Source organism: Henckelia pumila, chromosome 2 (genome assembly GCF_033568475.1).
Source record: "Henckelia pumila isolate YLH828 chromosome 2, ASM3356847v2, whole genome shotgun sequence".
NCBI classification, from domain to species: domain Eukaryota; kingdom Viridiplantae; phylum Streptophyta; class Magnoliopsida; order Lamiales; family Gesneriaceae; genus Henckelia; species Henckelia pumila.
Window position 1 is genome coordinate 124064756 of NC_133121.1, and position 19639 is coordinate 124084394.

General features: G+C 39.6%; 2 protein-coding genes and 2 long non-coding RNA genes across 4 annotated transcripts; 3 read left to right on the forward strand and 1 right to left on the reverse strand.

The window, feature by feature from the left end:
- The first annotated feature begins 500 nt into the window (after positions 1-500).
- On the forward strand, positions 501-1646 carry LOC140883179 (thioredoxin-like protein CDSP32, chloroplastic). The gene has a single exon (XM_073289547.1). The coding sequence runs from the start codon at positions 642-644 to the stop codon at positions 1539-1541; it is 900 nt and encodes a 299-aa protein (XP_073145648.1). The 5' UTR covers positions 501-641; the 3' UTR covers positions 1542-1646.
- A 123-nt stretch (positions 1647-1769) lies between these two features.
- LOC140883178 (pentatricopeptide repeat-containing protein At1g20300, mitochondrial) lies at positions 1770-4124 on the reverse strand. The gene is made up of 2 exons (XM_073289545.1): positions 2233-4124; positions 1770-1964 (listed from the first exon to the last, which is right to left on the reverse strand). Exon 1 carries the CDS (start codon positions 3891-3893, stop codon positions 2286-2288), a length of 1608 nt encoding a protein of 535 aa, XP_073145646.1. The 5' UTR covers positions 3894-4124; the 3' UTR covers positions 1770-1964; positions 2233-2285.
- A 529-nt stretch (positions 4125-4653) lies between these two features.
- LOC140883405 (uncharacterized) lies at positions 4654-6368 on the forward strand. The gene is made up of 3 exons (XR_012150385.1): positions 4654-4956; positions 5041-5063; positions 6082-6368. It is a non-coding gene; the product is annotated as an uncharacterized lncRNA (long non-coding RNA).
- A 4924-nt stretch (positions 6369-11292) lies between these two features.
- Positions 11293-13573, forward strand: LOC140883406 (uncharacterized). Its single transcript, XR_012150386.1, has 3 exons — positions 11293-12190; positions 12275-12298; positions 13317-13573. It is a non-coding gene; the product is annotated as an uncharacterized lncRNA (long non-coding RNA).
- Positions 13574-19639: the final 6066 nt, after the last annotated feature.

Below are 19639 nucleotides of genomic sequence, written 5' to 3' on the forward strand. Positions count from 1 at the left end.
GGGAATAATTCGCTAATCATTCAAACGCCAGGTTAGAGTTCGAGAGTGTCCCCTTCGTGCGGCCTTCGAATGCTTTTCACGATTGAGACGAATAAATGAAACAACATTAACAATTGTTACCACTAAGCCTAATCCAATACGTTCTATCAAATTACTTTCACACGGACTCATGATCTCTGTTCAATAGATTTCATAATTACTCCCTACGTTCAATATATAAATTTATCTAGTGCTTGGACAACTTTTTTCCGCGAATTTCGTCATCTTCAAGAAATCGTTTAAAAGTTACCATCTTTTTAGTATTTTCTACGTGACTTTTACTCATTTCTTGGTTGAACCTCAATCGATTTTTACTGATTCAAATCTGTAATGATCAAGACACCAAATGGATGGATTACATGTCTAATTTAACGAGGGGTTTTTAAAAAAAAAACAAAAATCTAGAAGATGCGGAAGGAATATCTTCCGAGAGGGGAGAAAGACAAAGTAGTTGTGTATATTGTGTGGTTAAGGTTAGTCCTCCATTCAAGTGGATATCAAGAACACCATCTACCTTCCACTATTTAATTTAATTTAATCCAACTGCAATCGGGATTATCCATCTTCTGCAAATCTTCCCAGATTGTATTTCATATTTTTCCATGGCTGCCGTTGCTAATTTCTTAGCTAAACCACCTCAGACCGTTACCACGATACCAAAACTCGTGCCCCTTTACACCAGATTTTTGGGCAACAACCTCCAGATGCCATCGAATCCTAAACAGCTGCTGCACAATACAGAAGCATCCCGCCTGAATCTCTTGCCCCGGGCCACGGCGGCGCCTGGGGTGAAGAAAGCCAACAGCAACGAACGAGTAAAACAAGTCCACAGCACCGCGGAATTCGACGATGCTCTACGGGAGGCCAAGAATCGTCTGGTGGTGGTAGAATATGCCGCAAGTCACAGCGTGAACAGCAGCAAAATCTACCCTTTCATGGTAGACCTGAGCCGTAACTGCAGCGACGTCGACTTCCTGCTCGTCATGGGCGATGAATCGGAAGAAACCCGCCAACTATGTGCTCGCGAGAAGATCGAGCAAGTACCTCACTTCAGCTTCTACAAAAGCATGGAGAAAATCCATGAAGAAGAAGGAATCGGCCCCGACCAGCTCGTCGGAGACGTTTTGTACTACGGCGACAACCACTCCGCCGTGGTGCAGCTCCACTCCGGTGAAGACGTGCAGAAATTGATCCAAGAGCATAAAATTGACGGCAAGCTGATCGTTTTGGACGTGGGATTGAAGCACTGCGGGCCGTGTGTGAAGGTTTATCCCACGGTGATCAAACTTTCGAGATCAATGGCAGATACCGTGGTTTTTGCGCGGATGAATGGGGATGAAAACGAGAGCTGCATGCAGTTCTTGAAAGATATGAATGTGGTGGAGGTGCCTACTTTTTTGTTTATCAGGGACGGTGAGATTAACGGGCGGTACGTTGGATCTGGCAAAGGGGAGCTTATCGGGGAGATTCTTAGATACCAAGGAGTTCGAGTCACTTATTAAATTACTATTGTTGTTTGATGAAGAAAGATTGTGGATTTTGGTTAGTTGATTTTGGAAGTGGATTACCACTCAATTTAGTAAATTGGAATTGAAGTTGAGGGTTGAGATGGGTTTGAAGTATATACTTGTATGATTTGCATACAAATACACACTTTTCAATTTTCATTTCTTATTTCAAGTTTCTTCTTGAAATTTCGACCGGACTGGGATAATTTCTGCTGTCACCGGTAAGAAAACACAGCATATCTCATATAATAATATTTCACCTATCAGCCTACATAAATGGGGCTACATACTTGTATATTGAACAATCTAACCGTCAACGAGATTAAAAAGAAATAAAATGAGTAATGAAAACAAGATTACCTCTCTCGTTCCTCTAGGTACGATCTTCGGCTTCTTGCGTGCAGGAAGCAAGATCAACTTTTCATGCATATATTGGAAACGTTTCACATTAACATAATATCATCGAAAAGATAAGTGAACCTTCATATTTATCAAATAAAGCTCCAAAAAATTGATTTCAACTACGAATGCAGGCACTTGTGTCTAACCGTATAGATTCAATCCAAAAAAGATAAATCTACAAGACTTTAGAGTCTCTCAAACCTAAATACTGCCCACCTGTGAAACTGCCACTTCGTAAGAAATAGTACAAGAGATAGGATGCCTAAGTTTTTCGAGTTTATACCTTTTTCTTACAAGAACCTTATCAAGGACAATCCATCAGGCCATGCTAATGGGTCAATCCAATAAAGGGCGAGTAACAAATCCTCGATCCATCATCTTCTGGACCAATTCCTCGTGTTTCTTCAATTGGCCGGCATTTCTCAACTGCTTCATCACCATTTCATAGAGTTGCTGACTAGGCCACAAACACTTTTCCTCAATCATCTCTTTCAAATACTTGTAAGCATTGTTCCAATGCCCCATCGAACAGTACATCGAAATAAGAATCTTAAAAGTAATCACATTTGGCTCCACTTCATTTTCTTCCATTTCTTTCCAATGCTTGATAACCATATCAGTAGATTTCGACTCAGCAAACATCTGCATCAGTATATTATATGTCACAGTGTTCGGCTTACATTTTAGCCCTTTCATCTTCTCAAACAATCGATGAGCAGCATTAACATCCTGGGCTTTAGCAATGCACCTAAATATCGGATTAAAAGTATGAGCATTAGTTTCACAGCCTTTCTTGACCATCGAATTAAGCACCTTAATCGCCTCTTCTCGATTATTGTCCTTACAGTGAACATCTATCAAGAAATTATATGTTATCACATCCGGCTCACACGAAAGCCTCTTCATTTGATTATACACTTGAAGTACCTTTTCTGTTCTACCAGCTTTCACATGAACCCGCATCAGATTATTGAAGGTAACAGCATTTGGCTCACAGCCCACATCAAGCATCTCTGCGAAAACATCATGGGCACGGGTTATCTGCCCAGACCGACACAGTGTATCGATCACAATGCTATAAGTATAGACACTCGGTTGAACTCCAACCTCTTTCATTTCTTTAAACAGCCTCTCGGCTTCGGAAATATTATTCGCTCGACACCATCCATGTAGTAAGCTGGTGTAAACCACAACATCTAGATCAAATTTATCCTTCAAGCTATCAAAAAATGCTTGAGCTTCAGCTGCTCTTCTTTTCTTACCCAACATATTAATCACTATAGAAAAAGCCTTTTTATCAGGCTTGCAGCCATATTCATCCATTCTATTAAACGTGTGCACTGCCTCTGCAGCCAAACCAGCACGAATGTAACGGCGAATCAAGATAGAGAAAGTCTCAATCGGGATTGGCACATTTTTCGATTTCATTAAGTTAATGAAGTGCCAAGAAACATCAAATTGGCGAACCTTTCCCGAAAGATCGATCATTTCATTGAAGACATCCACATGATATGGTGGCGATAACATGGCCCAGTTGAAGAATACGACAGTTTGGGAAAAAGGGATGCCGTGCCGTGGCGCACCGCATCTTTCTATCACACGGTGGATGACGGAAGGGGATAGGGATTCTACTGGGGAGATTCTCGAGAAATCGGAACATAACGCCGGGAAGGATACATTAGGGTTTAACGGGGCGCTGGGATTCAAGAGGAGGTTAGGATTTTTGCGGTGGTGATCTTTGATTGTGGAGTGGAATTTATCGGCGAGCAAAACTTCGGCGGGAGAAAGGTCAGCGGAGATGCAGACTGAAGCTACTTCGTCAGTCTCGTCTTCCGATGGGCCGTGACACTGAGGGTGTATCGCTGCTGTGGAAAGAGAGGAGAATAAATGTATACGTCTATGTATGGGGACATTTAAGCTTAGCTTTGACCTGGCGAGCGCCATCAGATACTGGAGAAAGCGGAATTCGGAGTCCAAATACTTGTCTGAAGATGCTGCAGCTGGTTCAGGCACTTCGTCGAACACTTGATATGCTTTATCAGAACAGAATGTCGCTGCTGCTTCACGCAAAACGTAATGCTAGTAGCGTTGCGGGTTTAGAGAACAAGAGTGAGTTTTGTGATGGAGACGATAGAATACACAATAATTAACCGTTGTTTTTAGAACCGATATTGACTGCAAACTATCCAAATCGATCGGACCGGTCATGAATCGGTGGATGGATTAAGAGGCTGTTTGGCAATAATTTGATAAAGTTAAAATAAGTTGTTTAACAGTTTATATATTTTTTTTAAAAAAAATTTATTTTAAAATTTTACTTCTCCAAAATAGTTTTCTATATTCCCATAAATCCATGTCATGTCCTCCACTTATAAAGTATTTAAATATTTTTTGAAAATGAAAATTCCAAAGAATATCAATTTTTTTAAATTAAAATATGAAATATGTAAGGACCCGATTTTACTCTATTAATTAATTTGTGTGTTAAAAATATGTATTTATAAATATCGGTTTATAGACGATATTAAATTGCATATTTGATTTATAAATCATAAAGGAGTTGAAATAACTCAAACCGGGTCAAGTTTTAATTCCGAATGAATAAAATAAGACACACATTTAAACTAAACCATATTTTAATTATGGATATACATATAGATATGATACATATCATATTCTCTCTCATCACCATCATCTTCTCGGCGTCTGTATCGATTTTTCTTTCTTTTTCTTTCAACATTTCTTCCGTCACTTTAAATGCCCGTATCTCCTTCGTTTTTGGCCGGATTTCAAAAGTAAATATAGTTCCGAAATCCTCGTGACGAGACCTATCTTTTGATACCGCTTTTGTAATATTTCCTCGCAATACTCGGAAACCCGCCGCCCCCTGTTCACGTTTTCCGGCCGATTTCCGTCGCCATCATCGCCAGTCTTCGTGGTGTTTGCTTTAGAGACGATTTGAGTTTAGTTTTGAGTCCTTAATCGCAACTTCAGAGACTGTTTTGGGGTGAGCCGATTTTTAGTTCAACTTATATGATTTTTGGTTGAATTTTGATTTAAAGAATTGATAATTGTTGTGTTTTGGATGTAGGAACAACATTTTGTGGATTTGAGGTATTGAACGAAATTTCCAGACTTAATTGTAGAATTTTGGAAAATTCAGATTTATATAAGTTGGGATTTTTGACGTTTATAGTTGTTTTAATCATTATACGGTTGCTTAGTTGTGTTAGAACTAGTATATATGATTTTTTAGTATGTATGAGCAATTTTTTGGAAAATTTTAGATTATTTACCTTTGGGTATTGCGACATTTTAGAGTCATTTATCGAGATTTAGACATTGATAGGATGACTGAATATGAAATATGAATATTTGGAATTGTTAGTTTGATTTTTAGACTTAGTTCCGATAATTGTCAGATTTGTAAACGAAAATAGGAATTGATGTGAAATAAATGGTTTTTCACAGGATTGGAGTATTCGAATATTACTTGAGATATTTCTGTGGTAATTAAGTGTTGGTTGATGTACGTATGAGCTATTTATATTACGACGCCTATAATGACATGTAATGATATTAAGTATTTTGTAATGAGTGATAATGTGTTTTATGTGCTTACGTGGATTATATGATTGCATTCACTCATTTACAAGTTTACATAGCACGTTGAGCCTTGACTCCTTTGATTACTATTGATATTGATCTCTTGAGATGTAATGAGTCATCATGGAGCGAGTGACATTGTTTTAGTGCACTCCTGAGATAGCATGAGGCACGGACAGGTAGCTCCTGTCGCCCTCTGATGCTACGTACGACACTCCTGATGACAGCATGAGGCTGGACAGGTCGCTCCTGTCACCCTCCGATGCTACGTGTATGGATTAGCAGTGATGATTCGAGGTCTGCTGCGTTCCTGGCACGGGTGGCCACTGAGTTTATTGTGATACGATTATTTGGACTCCTTTTGGTATCCCTTATTTCATTGATACTTGTCACGCATTACATTGCATTTCATTGCATTGTACTTGATTTTATTCATGTCAGTTATATTTGTCGTAATTTTTATAGTTCGTCGTACTGGGGTCCGACCCCTGTTTTCTTTTTATGCTGTGGTTGTTTGTGATTCCAGAGCAGGTTATCCAGGGGGATTTGACGCATCTGGTGGAGCGTCATCTAGTGGTACCCAGTGAGACGAGCGTGGAGTCGAGTTCCCAGATATATGTATATATATCAGTTTAGCGAGTTTTATATTTGCCGGGGTGATGCCCTGTGTATCTGTATAAATAGTTTTGGACCTTGTTTTGAATTATTATTTGTGTGATCGAGCCTTGCCGGCTCTGCATGTGTTTAGTCCTGGCCAGTGCGGCTATAGGTTCGTAAATTGGAGTTGTGACTCTATTTTCGAGTATATATTGCTGGTTGTGTTGTACAGGTTTTTGGGATGTCCTATTTACGAATAGGTCATGCCGAAATTTCTGTAAGCCCAAACGCAAATTTTTAACTCATTTTCGCTGTTTACATTAATTAATCCTGGTTGTTTGATCATTAAATATTAAATCAGGACACGGGCCCTTTCATTTGGTATCAGAGCGTATACTGGGATATGCTCGAATTAGAGTGTAGGACACTCGAGGTTAGACACTAACAAAATGGTTGCGTATGTGTGTGACTACTTGTTCTTACGTGACTTACTTGTGGTGTTTATTTTTGAACGTATTTGTTAGAACCAGTAGTTCTTGGCTTTAGAACTTCGTTTATGAATTCATATTAGAACTCTGAGTTTCTATCATAGTTTTCTGTTTGTTAAGATATTTCTGCCTATATTTAAATCCTTGTGTCTTGTAGAATGACACCGGGAGGAAGAGGTAGAAAAGGAAAAGAAGTTGTAGAAGAGTCTGCAGCGGAAAATGTTAGAAATCTTGATGATATTGTCAGGGGAAGACGTGGTCGACCAGCTGTTCAGCCTCCGAAAGATGTGGAATTAGAGGTGGAACAACAACCACGGGTAAATCCTGACAAAGAAAAAGCGATTCAGGCTGAGGCTGATCCAGTAGCCCAATTGACTGAGAAAATGGGAGGAATACGATTAATAATTTCTCAATTTCAGGAGTTGCGTCCGCAAAAGTTCTTTGGAAATGAAGGAAGTGAGAAAGCTGCTAGTTGGTTGAAAAGTCTCAACAATATGTTTAATGGATTAGAATATCCTGATGACATTCGACTGAAGTTAGTTCCTTTTCAGCTGAAAGACCGAGCGCAACTGTGGTGGGAAACGACAGCAGAAACACTTTCTGATTCTGGTGAAAAGATCACATGGGAAGTATTTTGTAAGCAGTTTGCACAAGAATATGCACCACCATCATACTATTCTGCTAAAGAAGATGAATTTAATCTGTTGGTGCAAGGCAATAAATCTGTTGCTGAATATGCTTCTCAATTTTCTGCTCTTTTGCCTTATGTCCCACATGTTGCAAAGAATGATCGATCAAAGCTTTCACATTTCTGAAGGGGCTTACACGAACGATCCATACGTTGGTAACTACTGGAACTCCATCTACTTATATGAAAGCAGTAGAAAAGGCCAAGAAAATTGAAGCAAGTCTACTCAGGGGTGAACCACAATCAATCCCAGCAGCTAGTCCTCAAGGAGCTGGAAGACACCAATGGGTTTACCTTCATATCAGCCTACGCAATCTTCTCAGCAAGCGAAAAGGCCTTGGTTTAAAGCTATAGGGAAGCCATTTAAAAAGAAACCACAGTCTAGTTCCTCCAGTTCCAGTGGTAGTCGTGGTGGAAGTTCAGTTGGATCGTCTGGGAGAGTGTACTGTGACAGATATGGTGGTAATCATTTGAGTGCACATTGTACGGGATTTCCAGGAACTTGTTATACTTGTGGGCAGGCTGGACATTCGTCTCGAGTATGTCCAAATGCTGGAAGACAGCAATTTCAGCCACAACAGTTTGGCCAGTCTTCTGGACGACCATCATTCAGACCATATGCTCCTGTACCACAGTTTGCTCCTACACAGCCTTATATTCCAGTACAGTCCACTCAGCAGCCTAGGTATCCATCTCCTCAGAGTCAGCAATGTTTTCCAGGTCCACAGCAGGCTCAAGTCCATGCTATGACTCAGGATCAGGCACAAGATGCACCTGGGGGAGTTATTGCAGGTATTTGTTATATTTTTGAGTATCCTGCACGTATCTTGATAGACACAGGAGCATCTCATTCATTTTTATCTGTTACATTTGCTGATGAGCATGAGATTGCTTTTACCCCGTTATTGGATACTGTGTCTGTTGCTACTCCTGCTGGTGTTTTCTTGATGTCTAATGAGATAGTTTTGAATTGTGTGATTAGATTTGAGGATAAGATCATGATAACCAATCTAATCAAACTAGCTATGTCTGATTTTGACTGTATCTTGGGTATGGATACACTGATGAATTATAGAGCTACGGTTGATTGTTTCCATGGCATTGTGAGATTTAGACCGTATTATGGCAATAAGTGGAATTTTTATGGTAGTGATTCACAATCTCGAATTCCATTAGTATCGACAATGGAAATGTTTAGATTATTGTCGATAGGAAATGAAGGATTTATGATTTATGCTCTTGATGCGACGAAGGAATAGAAATTGAAAGTTTCAGATATTCCTGTCGTTAAGGATTTTCCTGATGTATTTCCTGATGCGATTCCGGGTTTTCCGCCTCAAAGGGAAATAGATCTTAGCATTGAATTAATGCCAGGGACAAGTCCTATTTTCCGAGCTCCATATCGATTAGCTCCAGCAGAATTGAAAGAACTCAAGACGCAATTGCAAGATTTGCTGGAAAAAGGTTATATTAGACCAAGTGTATCACCTTGGGGTGCTCCAGTCTTGTTTGTGAAGAAGAAAGACGGAACGATGAGAATGTGCATCGATTATCGGCAATTGAATCAGGCTACTGTGAAGAATAAGTATCCTTTGCCACGAATTGATGACTTGTTTGATCAGTTGCAAGGTACATCTGTATATTCTAAAATTGATCTTCGTTCCGGATATCATCAACTTCGAGTTCGAGAGGAAGATGTTTCCAAGACAGCATTTCGAACGCATTACGGACATTATGAATTCTTAGTTGTGCCTTTCGGGTTGACTAATGCTCCAGCGATTTTTATGGATTTAATGAATCGTGTGTTTCGGGAGTTTATAGATCGATTTGTTATCGTTTTCATTGATGACATTTTGATTTATTCTAAGTCAAGAAATGAGCATAAAGAACATTTAACATTAGTTCTTCAGACACTCAGAACATCACAATTATATGCTAAGTTTTCGAAGTGTGAATTTTGGCTGGACAGAGTATTATTTCTAGGACATGTGATATCAGCACAAGGGGTATCTGTCGATCCTAGTAAAATTGAAGCTGTTCTTAATTGGTCTCGACCAACCAATGTCTCTGAGATTCGTAGTTTTTTGGGTTTGGCTGGATATTATAGGCGTTTCATCAAGGGATTTTCCGAAATAGCTAGGCCTATGACTATATTGACGCAAAAAGATCGACGTTTTGTGTGGACTGAGGAATGTGAAGCTAGTTTTCAGACTTTGAAAGAGAAATTGACTACGGCTCCAGTACTAGCATTACCTTCAGGTTCAGGTGGATTTGTTGTCTGTACAGATGCTTCTTTGAATGGACTGGGTTGTGTTTTGATGAAAAATGGACGCGTGATTGCGTATGCATCTCGTCAATTGAAACCACATGAGACTCGTTATCCAGTTCATAATTTAGAATTGGCTGCCATTGTGCATGTATTGAAAATATGGCGTCATTATCTGTACGGTGAGCAGTTTGTGATTTATTCCGATCATAAGAGTCTGAAATATTTATTCACACAGGCTGATTTGAATATGAGACAACGTCGATGGTTGGAATTACTTAAGGATTTTGACTGTGATATTCAATACCAGCCAGGAAACGTGAATCAAGTTGCAGATGCTTTGAGCAGAAAAGTTCATACTAAGATGTTGGCATCGTTAACTATTTCTAAAGTTCATGAGCATTTGAGAACTTCAGGATGGACTTATCGAGCTAAAGGTAATCATTTCATAGTTTCATCTATACAAGTTGAACCACGAATAATTTCAAAAATCAAAGCAGCACAAAAGACTGATACATATATTCATCATTTGAAAGAATTAACTCCAGCTGGTCAGTCAGGGAAATTTCTTGTTGCTTCTGATGGATGTTTGCGTTATAATGGTAGACTTGTGGTTCCGAATTTGATAGATTTTAAAGACGATATACTACGAGAAGCTCATTGTAGTCGACATAGTGTACATCCTGGAATTAGAAAAATGTATCATATCTTGAAAGCCCATTACTGGTGGGAAGGTATGAAGAATGATATTTCTGATTTTGTGGCTAAGTGTTTGACGTGTCAACAAGTTAAGGCTGAAAGAATGAGACCAGGTGGTATGTTACTTAGTCTTGAAGTACCACAGTGGAATTGGGAACACATTACTATGGATTTCGTGACACACCTACCTCGATCTAATCGTGGTTGTGATGCCATTTGGGTTATTGTGGATAGATTGTCTAAATCTGCCCATTTTATTCCATATGATCGTACGTGGACATATACGAAAATGGCAAAAATGTACATTGATCAGATAGTGCGATTGCATGGTGTGCCAGTTACTATAGTATCAGACCGTGATCCCAGATTTACTTCTAAGTTTTGGTCTAGTTTGCAATCAGCTTTGGGTTCTAAATTGGCCATGAGTACTGCCTATCATCCACAGACAGATGGTCAATCTGAAAGGACTATTCAGACACTTGAAGATTTATTACGAGCTGTTGTGATGGATTTTAGTGGTGGTTGGCAAGAATCTTTAGCTCTGGTGGAATTCTCTTACAATAATAGTTATCAAGTATCTATCGGGATGGCACCATTTGAAGCCTTGTATGGCAGAAAATGTAGATCTCCGATCTGTTGGGAAGAAGTAGGAGAACGACAGTTGTCAGGACCAGAGTTTATTCAAGAGATGAAAGAAAAAGTTGACCTGATCAGGAAAAGAATGAAAGCAGCCCAGGATCGTCAAGCCAGCTATGCTAATAACAGACGTAGACCTTTAGAATTTCAGGTTGGCGATTTTGTTTTCTTGAAAGTATCACCATTTCGTGGTACTATGAGATTTGGGCGTAAAGGGAAATTAGCTCCTCGTTATATCGGTCCATACGAGATTGTTGAGAAGATTGGTATGTTAGCGTATCGTTTGAACTTGCCGCAGAGTTTGTCTGCGATACATGATGTATTTCACGTATCTATGCTACGGAAGTATGAACCAGATCCTTCTCATATCTTGAGGGCTGATGATGTGGAGTTGGATAGTTCCCTTAGCTATGTTGAATATCCGGTGCAGATTCTTGATCGTAAAGAAAAGCAACTTAGGAACAAGACGATTCCTTTAGTTATGGTGGAATGGAGTAGACATGGGAGAGAAGAAGCCACATGGGAATTGGAGTCTAGAATACGTCAAGAATGGCCTCACTTGTTTGAAAATATGATGACTTATTCCATGTACTCTAATTTTCCTATGTACTATCAGTGGTAGATGTTTAACCACTTTGTATATAAGTTTGATGTGTGTTTAATTTCGAGGACGAAATCTTCTTTTTAGAGGGGGAGAAATGTAAGGACCCGATTTTATTCTATTAATTAATTTGTGTGTTAAAAATATGTATTTATAAATATCGGTTTATAGACGATATTAAATTGCATATTTGATTTATAAATCACACAGGAGTTGAAATAACTCAAACCGGGTCAAGTTTTAATCCCGAATGAATAAAATAAGACACACATTTAAACTAAACCATATTTTAATTATGGATATACATATAGATATGATACATATCATATTCTCTCTCATCACCATCATCTTCTCGGCGTCTGTATCGATTTTTCTTTCTTTTTCTTTCAACATTTCTTCCGTCACTTTAAATGCCCGTATCTCCTTCGTTTTTGGCCGGATTTCAAAAGTAAATATAGTTCCGGAATCCTCGTGACGAGACCTATCTTTTGATACCGCTTTTGTAATATTTCCTCGCAATACTCGGAAACCCGCCGCCCCCTGTTCACGTTTTCCGGCCGATTTTCGTCGCCATCATCGCCAGTCTTCGTGGTGTTTGCTTTAGAGACGATTTGAGTTTAGTTTTGAGTCCTTAATCGCAACTTCAGAGACTGTTTTGGGGTGAGCCGATTTTTAGTTCAACTTATATGATTTTTGGTTGAATTTTGATTTAAAGAATTGATAATTGTTGTGTTTTGGATGTAGGAACAACATTTTTGTGGATTTGAGGTATTGAACGAAATTTCCAGACTTAATTGTAGAATTTTGGAAAATTCAGATTTATATAAGTTGGGATTTTTGACGTTTATAGTTGTTTTAATCATTATACGGTTGCTTAGTTGTGTTAGAACCAGTATATATGATTTTTTAGTATGTATGAGCAATTTTCTGAAAAATTTCAGATTATTTACCTTTGGGTATTGCGACATTTTAGAGTCATTTATCGAGATTTAGACATTGATAGGATGACTGAATATGAAATATGAATATTTGGAACTGTTAGTTTGATTTTTAGACTTAGTTCCGATAATTGTCAGATTTGTAAACGAAAATAGGAATTGATGTGAAATAAATGGTTTTTCACAGGATTGGAGTATTCGAATATTACTTGAGATATTTCTGTGGTAATTAAGTGTTGGTTGATGTACGTATGAGCTGTTTATATTACGACGCCTATAATGACATGTAATGATATTAAGTATTTTGTAATGAGTGATAATGTGTTTTATGTGCTTACGTGGATTATATGATTGCATTCACTTATTTACAAGTTTACATAGCACGTTGAGCCTTGACTCCTTTGATTACTATTGATATTGATCTCTTGAGATGTAATGAGTCATCATGGAGCGAGTGACATTGTTTTAGTGCACTCCTGAGATAGCATGAGGCACGGACAGGTAGCTCCTGTCGCCCTCTGATGCTACGTACGACACTCCTGATGACAGCATGAGGCTGGACGGGTCGCTCCTGTCACCCTCCGATGCTACGTGTATGGATTAGCAGTGATGATTCGAGGTCTGCTGCGTTCCTGGCACGGGTGGCCACTGAGTTTATTGTGATACGATTATTTGGACTCCTTTTGGTATCCCTTATTTCATTGATACCTGTCACGCATTACATTGCATTTCATTGCATTGTACTTGATTTTATTCATGTCAGTTATATTTGTCGTAATTTTTATAGTTCGTCGTACTAGGGTCCGACCCCTGTTTTCTTTTTATGTTGTGGTTGTTTGTGATTCCAGAGCAGGTTATCCAGGGGGATTTGACGCATCTGGTGGAGCGTCATCTAGTGGTACCCAGTGAGACGAGCGTGGAGTCGAGTTCCCAGATATATGTATATATATCAGTTTAGCGAGTTTTATATTTGTCGGGGTGATGCCCTGTGTATCTGTATAAATAGTTTTGGACCTTGTTTTGAATTGTTATTTGTGTGATCGAGCCTTGCCGGCTCTGCATGTGTTTAGTCCTGGCCAGTGCGGCTATAGGTTTGTAAATTGGAGTTGTGACTCTATTTTCGAGTATATATTGCTGGTTGTGTTGTACAGGTTTTTGGGATGTCCTATTTACGAATAGGTCATGCCGAAATTTCTGTAGGCCCAAACGCAAATTTTTAACTCGTTTTCGCTGTTTAAATTAATTAATCCTGGTTGTTTGATCATTAAATATTAAATCAGGACACGGGCCCTTTCAAAATATTTTTATTTTTTTGTAATATAGGTTTAATACTTGTGATAAAATTTTAAAATTATTTTTAAATAAAATTCATAGTATTATACTTTTTTTGTTAATTTTGACAATAAAAAGATCTTATAATGTCAAACACATCATCATCTTTAATTCGTTTAAAATAAGTTCAGTCAAACACTTTAACAGCTTATTTTTAAAATAAGTCGTGACTCAAGCTATTTTTAATAAGTTTAATCAAACATCCTTTAAATACATATCGGACATTAATTTTTAAATTTTTAATTATTATTTTATACCATCGGCCCACAATTTCCAATTTCCATAGCTTCACTTCAAGAATCAAAGTAGAGGACCACCCATCTGCCAAAATATACATTATGTCGTTCATCGCATATATACCACGCTGAGATGAGTTTGGTTACAAAAGTCGCAGCTTTAAAGAATACTTATAAAAGTTTAATTTTTATTAGAAAAAATAAAAGTGATTTTAACGTTTAAATAAATATTGAAAACTATTTTTAAATAGAAGCTGAAGCCATTTCTAGCTTCTAAAAAAACTTAAATAAGTGTATTTGTAACCAAACGCCGTATTTTAAAAAATACATATATATAAGAAATGATTTTCTTTGATTGACTTCTCCAATCAGACGTGTTAACTATTGATGGAATAGAATTCGTGAAATGTGGTGGGGCAGTGTTTCATGCTTCACCAAATAGGCAATTGATAGGTTACACCTAAAAATTCAACTGGGCCTGAGCCCAATCATGAAGGTCCACTCCAAATATTTTTCAGGCCCAAGCTTATTTAAATATTTTATATATTTAATTCAAGCAGACCCTGAATTCTACAAAAGCCCATAAGAGGCTCAAGCCCGTGAAACTCTTCGAATATCTATAAATAGCTTAAGTCACCTCATTATTAAGGTACACACTTTCTTGAGCACTATATCGCTCTACTCTTGATTATTATTCCTTGAGTAATAACTGACTTGAGCGTCGGAGTGCCTTCGCCGGGAACCCTCCCGGCTCCTCTGACTTTGTTTTGTGACATAGGAACAACCCACTGAAGATCTCCACCAGGAACATACAAGGATACGTTGATACTCCGGAATCTGCGGAAGCAACGTGTCATATACAAGTGATTTTTGGCTACATCAGCTTGGCGCCGTCCGTGGGAACCCGTTCACTACGTCATTGAGAACACATATTACTTCAAAAATGTCTCAAGGAAATATTAACAATGGAAACGCACCGCCGAGTATTACTCTCACCCGTGAAGACTTGACTGCGCTAATGGAAAACACAGCCGCACTCGCAGCAAAAGATGCAGTTGCTCAGTACCTAGAAACCCGCAAGCGCAAAAGCAGCAAGAAAAAGGCTCAGACTGAAGGCTCGTCATCTCTTGACCCTAATAACGGAGACCCAAATAAAGATAAATCTAAAGTGAATGATAAAGATCAAGGGGGGACCAAGAAAAATACTACTCAAAAAGACGGTGAAGCAAGTGTTCACACAGTTCATGACATTTCTGGCGAAAACAAGATCACTAATCCAGCTCGGAAGGATGGATCTCGCACACATGTAACTGGAGAGAATATGTCCGCAATTTTGCCGTCACGCCGAAGCCCCTTCACTGATGACATATTATCTGAAGCATTACCAAAGGGAGTCAAAATCCCCAGCTTACCTGAGTTCGATGGAACGAGTGACCCCCAAGACCATATTGACAAATTCTACGCGAAAGCGGATTTGTATGATATCACAGATGCTGCATACTGTAAAATTTTCCGAACAACATTATCAGGAAGAGCACTCACATGGTTCAACAAGTTACCCTCTGGATCTATTGCCAATTTGGAGCAACTTACTGACTGCTTCATCCAGCAATTCTCAATTAACAAAAAATACCCAAAAACAGCAGCATATTTGTTCACAGTCATTCAAAAAGAAGGAGAATGTTTGAGGGACTATGTTCGGCGATTTACTCATGCGGTGCACGAAGTCTTACACGTGAACCATGATTTGTTAGCTGGAATAATGCAACAAAACTTGCGCCATCGGAAGTTCAAGAAATCAATAGCGGGAAGGCCGCCCAAAAACCTAGAAGAATTACTGGAAAGAGCTGAGAAATACATTCGGGTTGAAGAATCTATTGAACCACACTACCTGAATAAAAGAAAGAGAGAAGAAGATAAACCAGATATTAGAAAGCGAGACGAGAAGCGAACAGCATAGAGCCCTCGTCTCCAGAATACACCCCTCAATGCACGTCTGACCGATATACTGGTAGTGGCTGAAAAACAAGGATTGTTGCGACCCCCTCGCCCAATGCAGGATAACCCAAAGCGCCAACGTTCGGAAAAGTATTGTCATTTTCATAAAGATAAAGGCCATACTACAGAAGATTGCTTCAGTTTGCGAGCAGAAATTGAAAAACTCATAAAGCGCGGACATTTGGGAAATTTCGTGGACAAGTCCCGCGGTGAAAAACGAGATGACAGGCGTCGGGACGAACAGCCAAAACATGACTATCAAAAGCGCCATGACGAAACTGGGAAACAGCATGAACGAGCGGATGAAAATTTGCCCTCGGGAGGGGTAATCGCCGTAATCACTGGGGGGCCTGCTTGTGGCGACTCGAACAATGCAAGAAAAGCTCTTCTGCGAGCAGCAAAAGGAACCAACAATTTATCCAGCCCCACATCCTTGTCAATATGTGAAGTTGGAACCATCCAAGATGGATTATCATTCAGTGACAAAGATCTGGAGAACCCTCGGGGTACCCATAATGATGCTTTAATCATCTCAGCCACAATCTCCAATTTTTGGGTAAAGAAAATTCTAGTGGATTCAGGAAGTTCGGCCGACATAATTTTTCATGATGCATTCGTCAAGTTGGGTATTAGTAATGCACAGTTAACTCCAGTCAACACTCCACTAGTCGGATTTTCCGGAGAAATAGTTGAAGCTTTGGGAGAGGTAACGCTTCCTCTATCCTTGGGTTCTTACCCCAAGCGGTCTACTAAGATGGTGAAATTCCTTGTGGTAAAAACTTCATCGGCGTACAATGTGATATTGGGACGACCAAGTCTCAATATATTCCAAGCCATCGGATCGACATATCATATGAAGTTGAAGTTTCCGACTCCAGGAGGAGTAGGAGAAGCCCTTGGTGATCATCGTCTAGCTAGAGAGTGTCATGTAGTGACTCTGCGGGGTTCGTCAGGAAATCGGAAAAGACAAGTCTCTAGTGAGGAAAAACCACCAAAACCCGGAAAGCTTTTGCGTGAAAATGGAATACATTTGGTGGATGAAGAAGCTGAGAGCAAAGAGAGAATAACAGCAACCGAAACTTTGAAACATGTGGCAATCATTCCAACTGATCCCAAGAAAACCCTAAAGATCGGGACCGAATTACCTCGTGAGCTGGAAGAGAAGTTGAAAAATTTTCTTGGTCGCAATTTGGACGTGTTTGCTTGGGGTGATGAGCATCTGCCAGGAATACCTCATGAATATGCGCTTCATCACCTCCGTGTTGATCCGAAAATGAGACCGGTGAAGCAAAAGAAAAGAGCATTTGGTCCAGAGAAAAATCGGCATATAGCCGCGGAAGTGGAGAAACTCTTAGTGGCAAAGTACATCAGGCCAGTTTCATACCCAGATTGGCTTGCAAATGTGGTTTTAGTACCGAAACCTGGAGGAAAGTGGCGTTTGTGTATAGATTTCACTGATCTCAACAAAGCATGCCCCAAAGATCCGTTTCCACTCCCTCGAATTGATTTGTTAGTCGATTCGACAGCAGGATGCGAGCTGCTCACTTTTCTTGATGCATATCAAGGATACAATCAGATCGGCCTAGCGCCAGAAGACCAGGAAAAAGCAAGTTTCATCACTGATCGAGGAATTTATTGTTATGATGTAATGCCGTTTGGTTTGAAAAATGCTGGAGCTACCTATCAGCGTCTGGTAAATACCATGTTCGAACACTTGATCGGGCGTAACATGGAAGTTTATATAGATGACATGCTCGTCAAAAGTATTCAAGCATCTAATCATTTGGAAGATCTTGAGGAATGTTTCAGTATACTCAGAAAATACAGGATGAAACTTAATCCGGATAAATGCACTTTTGGCGTACGAGGAGGCAAATTTCTCGGTTATATGGTGTCAGAACGAGGAATAGAGGCCAACCCTGAAAAAATCAAAGCAATTTTAAACATGAATCCTCCGAAGAGTGTAAAAGGCATCCAAGAATTGACAGGACGTTTGGCCGCTCTCAACCGATTTATCTCAAGATCCGCAGACAAGGGTTTACCATTTTTCAAAATGTTGAGGAGTGGGAAGGGTTTTCAATTGACAGAAGAGTGTCAGCAAGCATTTGACGAGTTGAAAGTGCATCTGACCTCTCCGCCGTTGTTGGTAAAACCAAACGAAGGTGACACCCTGTTGATTTATCTGGCAATATCTGCGGAGGCGGTAAGTGCAGTATTGGTCTCTGAAGTAGGACGTGAGCACAAACCAGTTTATTATATCAGTCGAACTTTACACGGAGCGGAATTAAGATATACAAAGATCGAGAAACTGGCACTGGCTTTGGTAATTGCAGCGAGAAAATTACGTCCTTACTTTCACTCTCATCCAATAATTGTACTCACCAATCATCCTCTCAAACAAATTATCTCGAGTCCTGAAGCATCAGGAAGAATGGTTAAGTGGGCTGTTGAACTAAGCCAATATGGAATTGAATATCGCCCGCGTCCAGCGATTAAAGCACAAATTCTGGCTGATTTTCTAGTAGAAATGACAGTAACTCAAGAAGAAAGCTCCACCCAAACATGGATGGTTTATGTCGACGGGTCATCAACCTCTACAGGAAGCGGTGCAGGTATAGTGGTGGAGAGCCCACAGGGAGATAAATTTCAATACGCCGTCAAATTTCTATTCACTGCAACGAATAATGAGGCAGAATATGAAGCTTTCATCATGGGAATTAAATTGGCCCTGTCGGTCGGAGCAAAAAGACTGACGATACACAGTGACTCCCAACTTATCGTCAGTCAGGTTAATGGAAATTATGAAGCGAAGGAAGATAAAATGTTTGAATACCTCACTCAAGTGAACGAGCTTCTCTCGCGTTTAGACAGCTATGATATAAAGCAGATACCTAGAGGGGAAAATGAGTCAGCAGACCGCCTTGCCAAGTTAGCAAGCTCCTTGGCCAACATTGATAGTAGGAAAATTACATTCCTAACTTATGGCAAGGAAAAAACTGATGGAAGTGATGTTACAATCTTCTGTGCTAACAGCAAAGAGCCTAGTTGGAAAGATGAAATAATCGACTATTTAAAGCAAGAGAAACTACCTGCTAACCAAGTCGAAGCTCGAAAACTTAGAGTGAGAGCTGCTCGGTTCACGATCATTGACGGAGAACTGTACAAAAGAGGTTTCTCTTCACCTTACCTAAAGTGTCTAACGCCAGCCAAGGGAAACTATGTGCTCCGTGAAATTCATGAAGGAATATGTGGAAATCATTTAGCTGGCAGAGCTCTCGCGGGGAAAGCATTGCGCCAAGGGTACTTTTGGCCAACGATGAAGCAAGACGCTATTGAGTTAGCAAAACATTGTCACGCATGTCAAGAGCATGCCAACTTCCATCACCAGCCGGCTACAATCTTACAGCCCCTGGAAAGTCCTCTACCTTTTGCTCAATGGGGAATGGATTTGGTAGGTCCTTTTCCTCCTGCTACCGGACAAAGAAAATTTCTGATAGTAGCTGTGGATTATTTCACCAAATGGGTCGAAGCTGAACCATTGGCCAAAATATCCGAGAGAGATGTAATCAATTTTTTATGGAAGAATATAATATGCAGATTTGGCA

Coding starts and splice junctions, on each gene's coding strand:
- LOC140883179 (XM_073289547.1), top strand. CDS start 642: ATGGCTGCCGTTGCTAATTTCTTAGCTAAACCACCTCAGACCGTTACC.
- LOC140883178 (XM_073289545.1), bottom strand. CDS start 3,893: ATGGCGCTCGCCAGGTCAAAGCTAAGCTTAAATGTCCCCATACATAGA.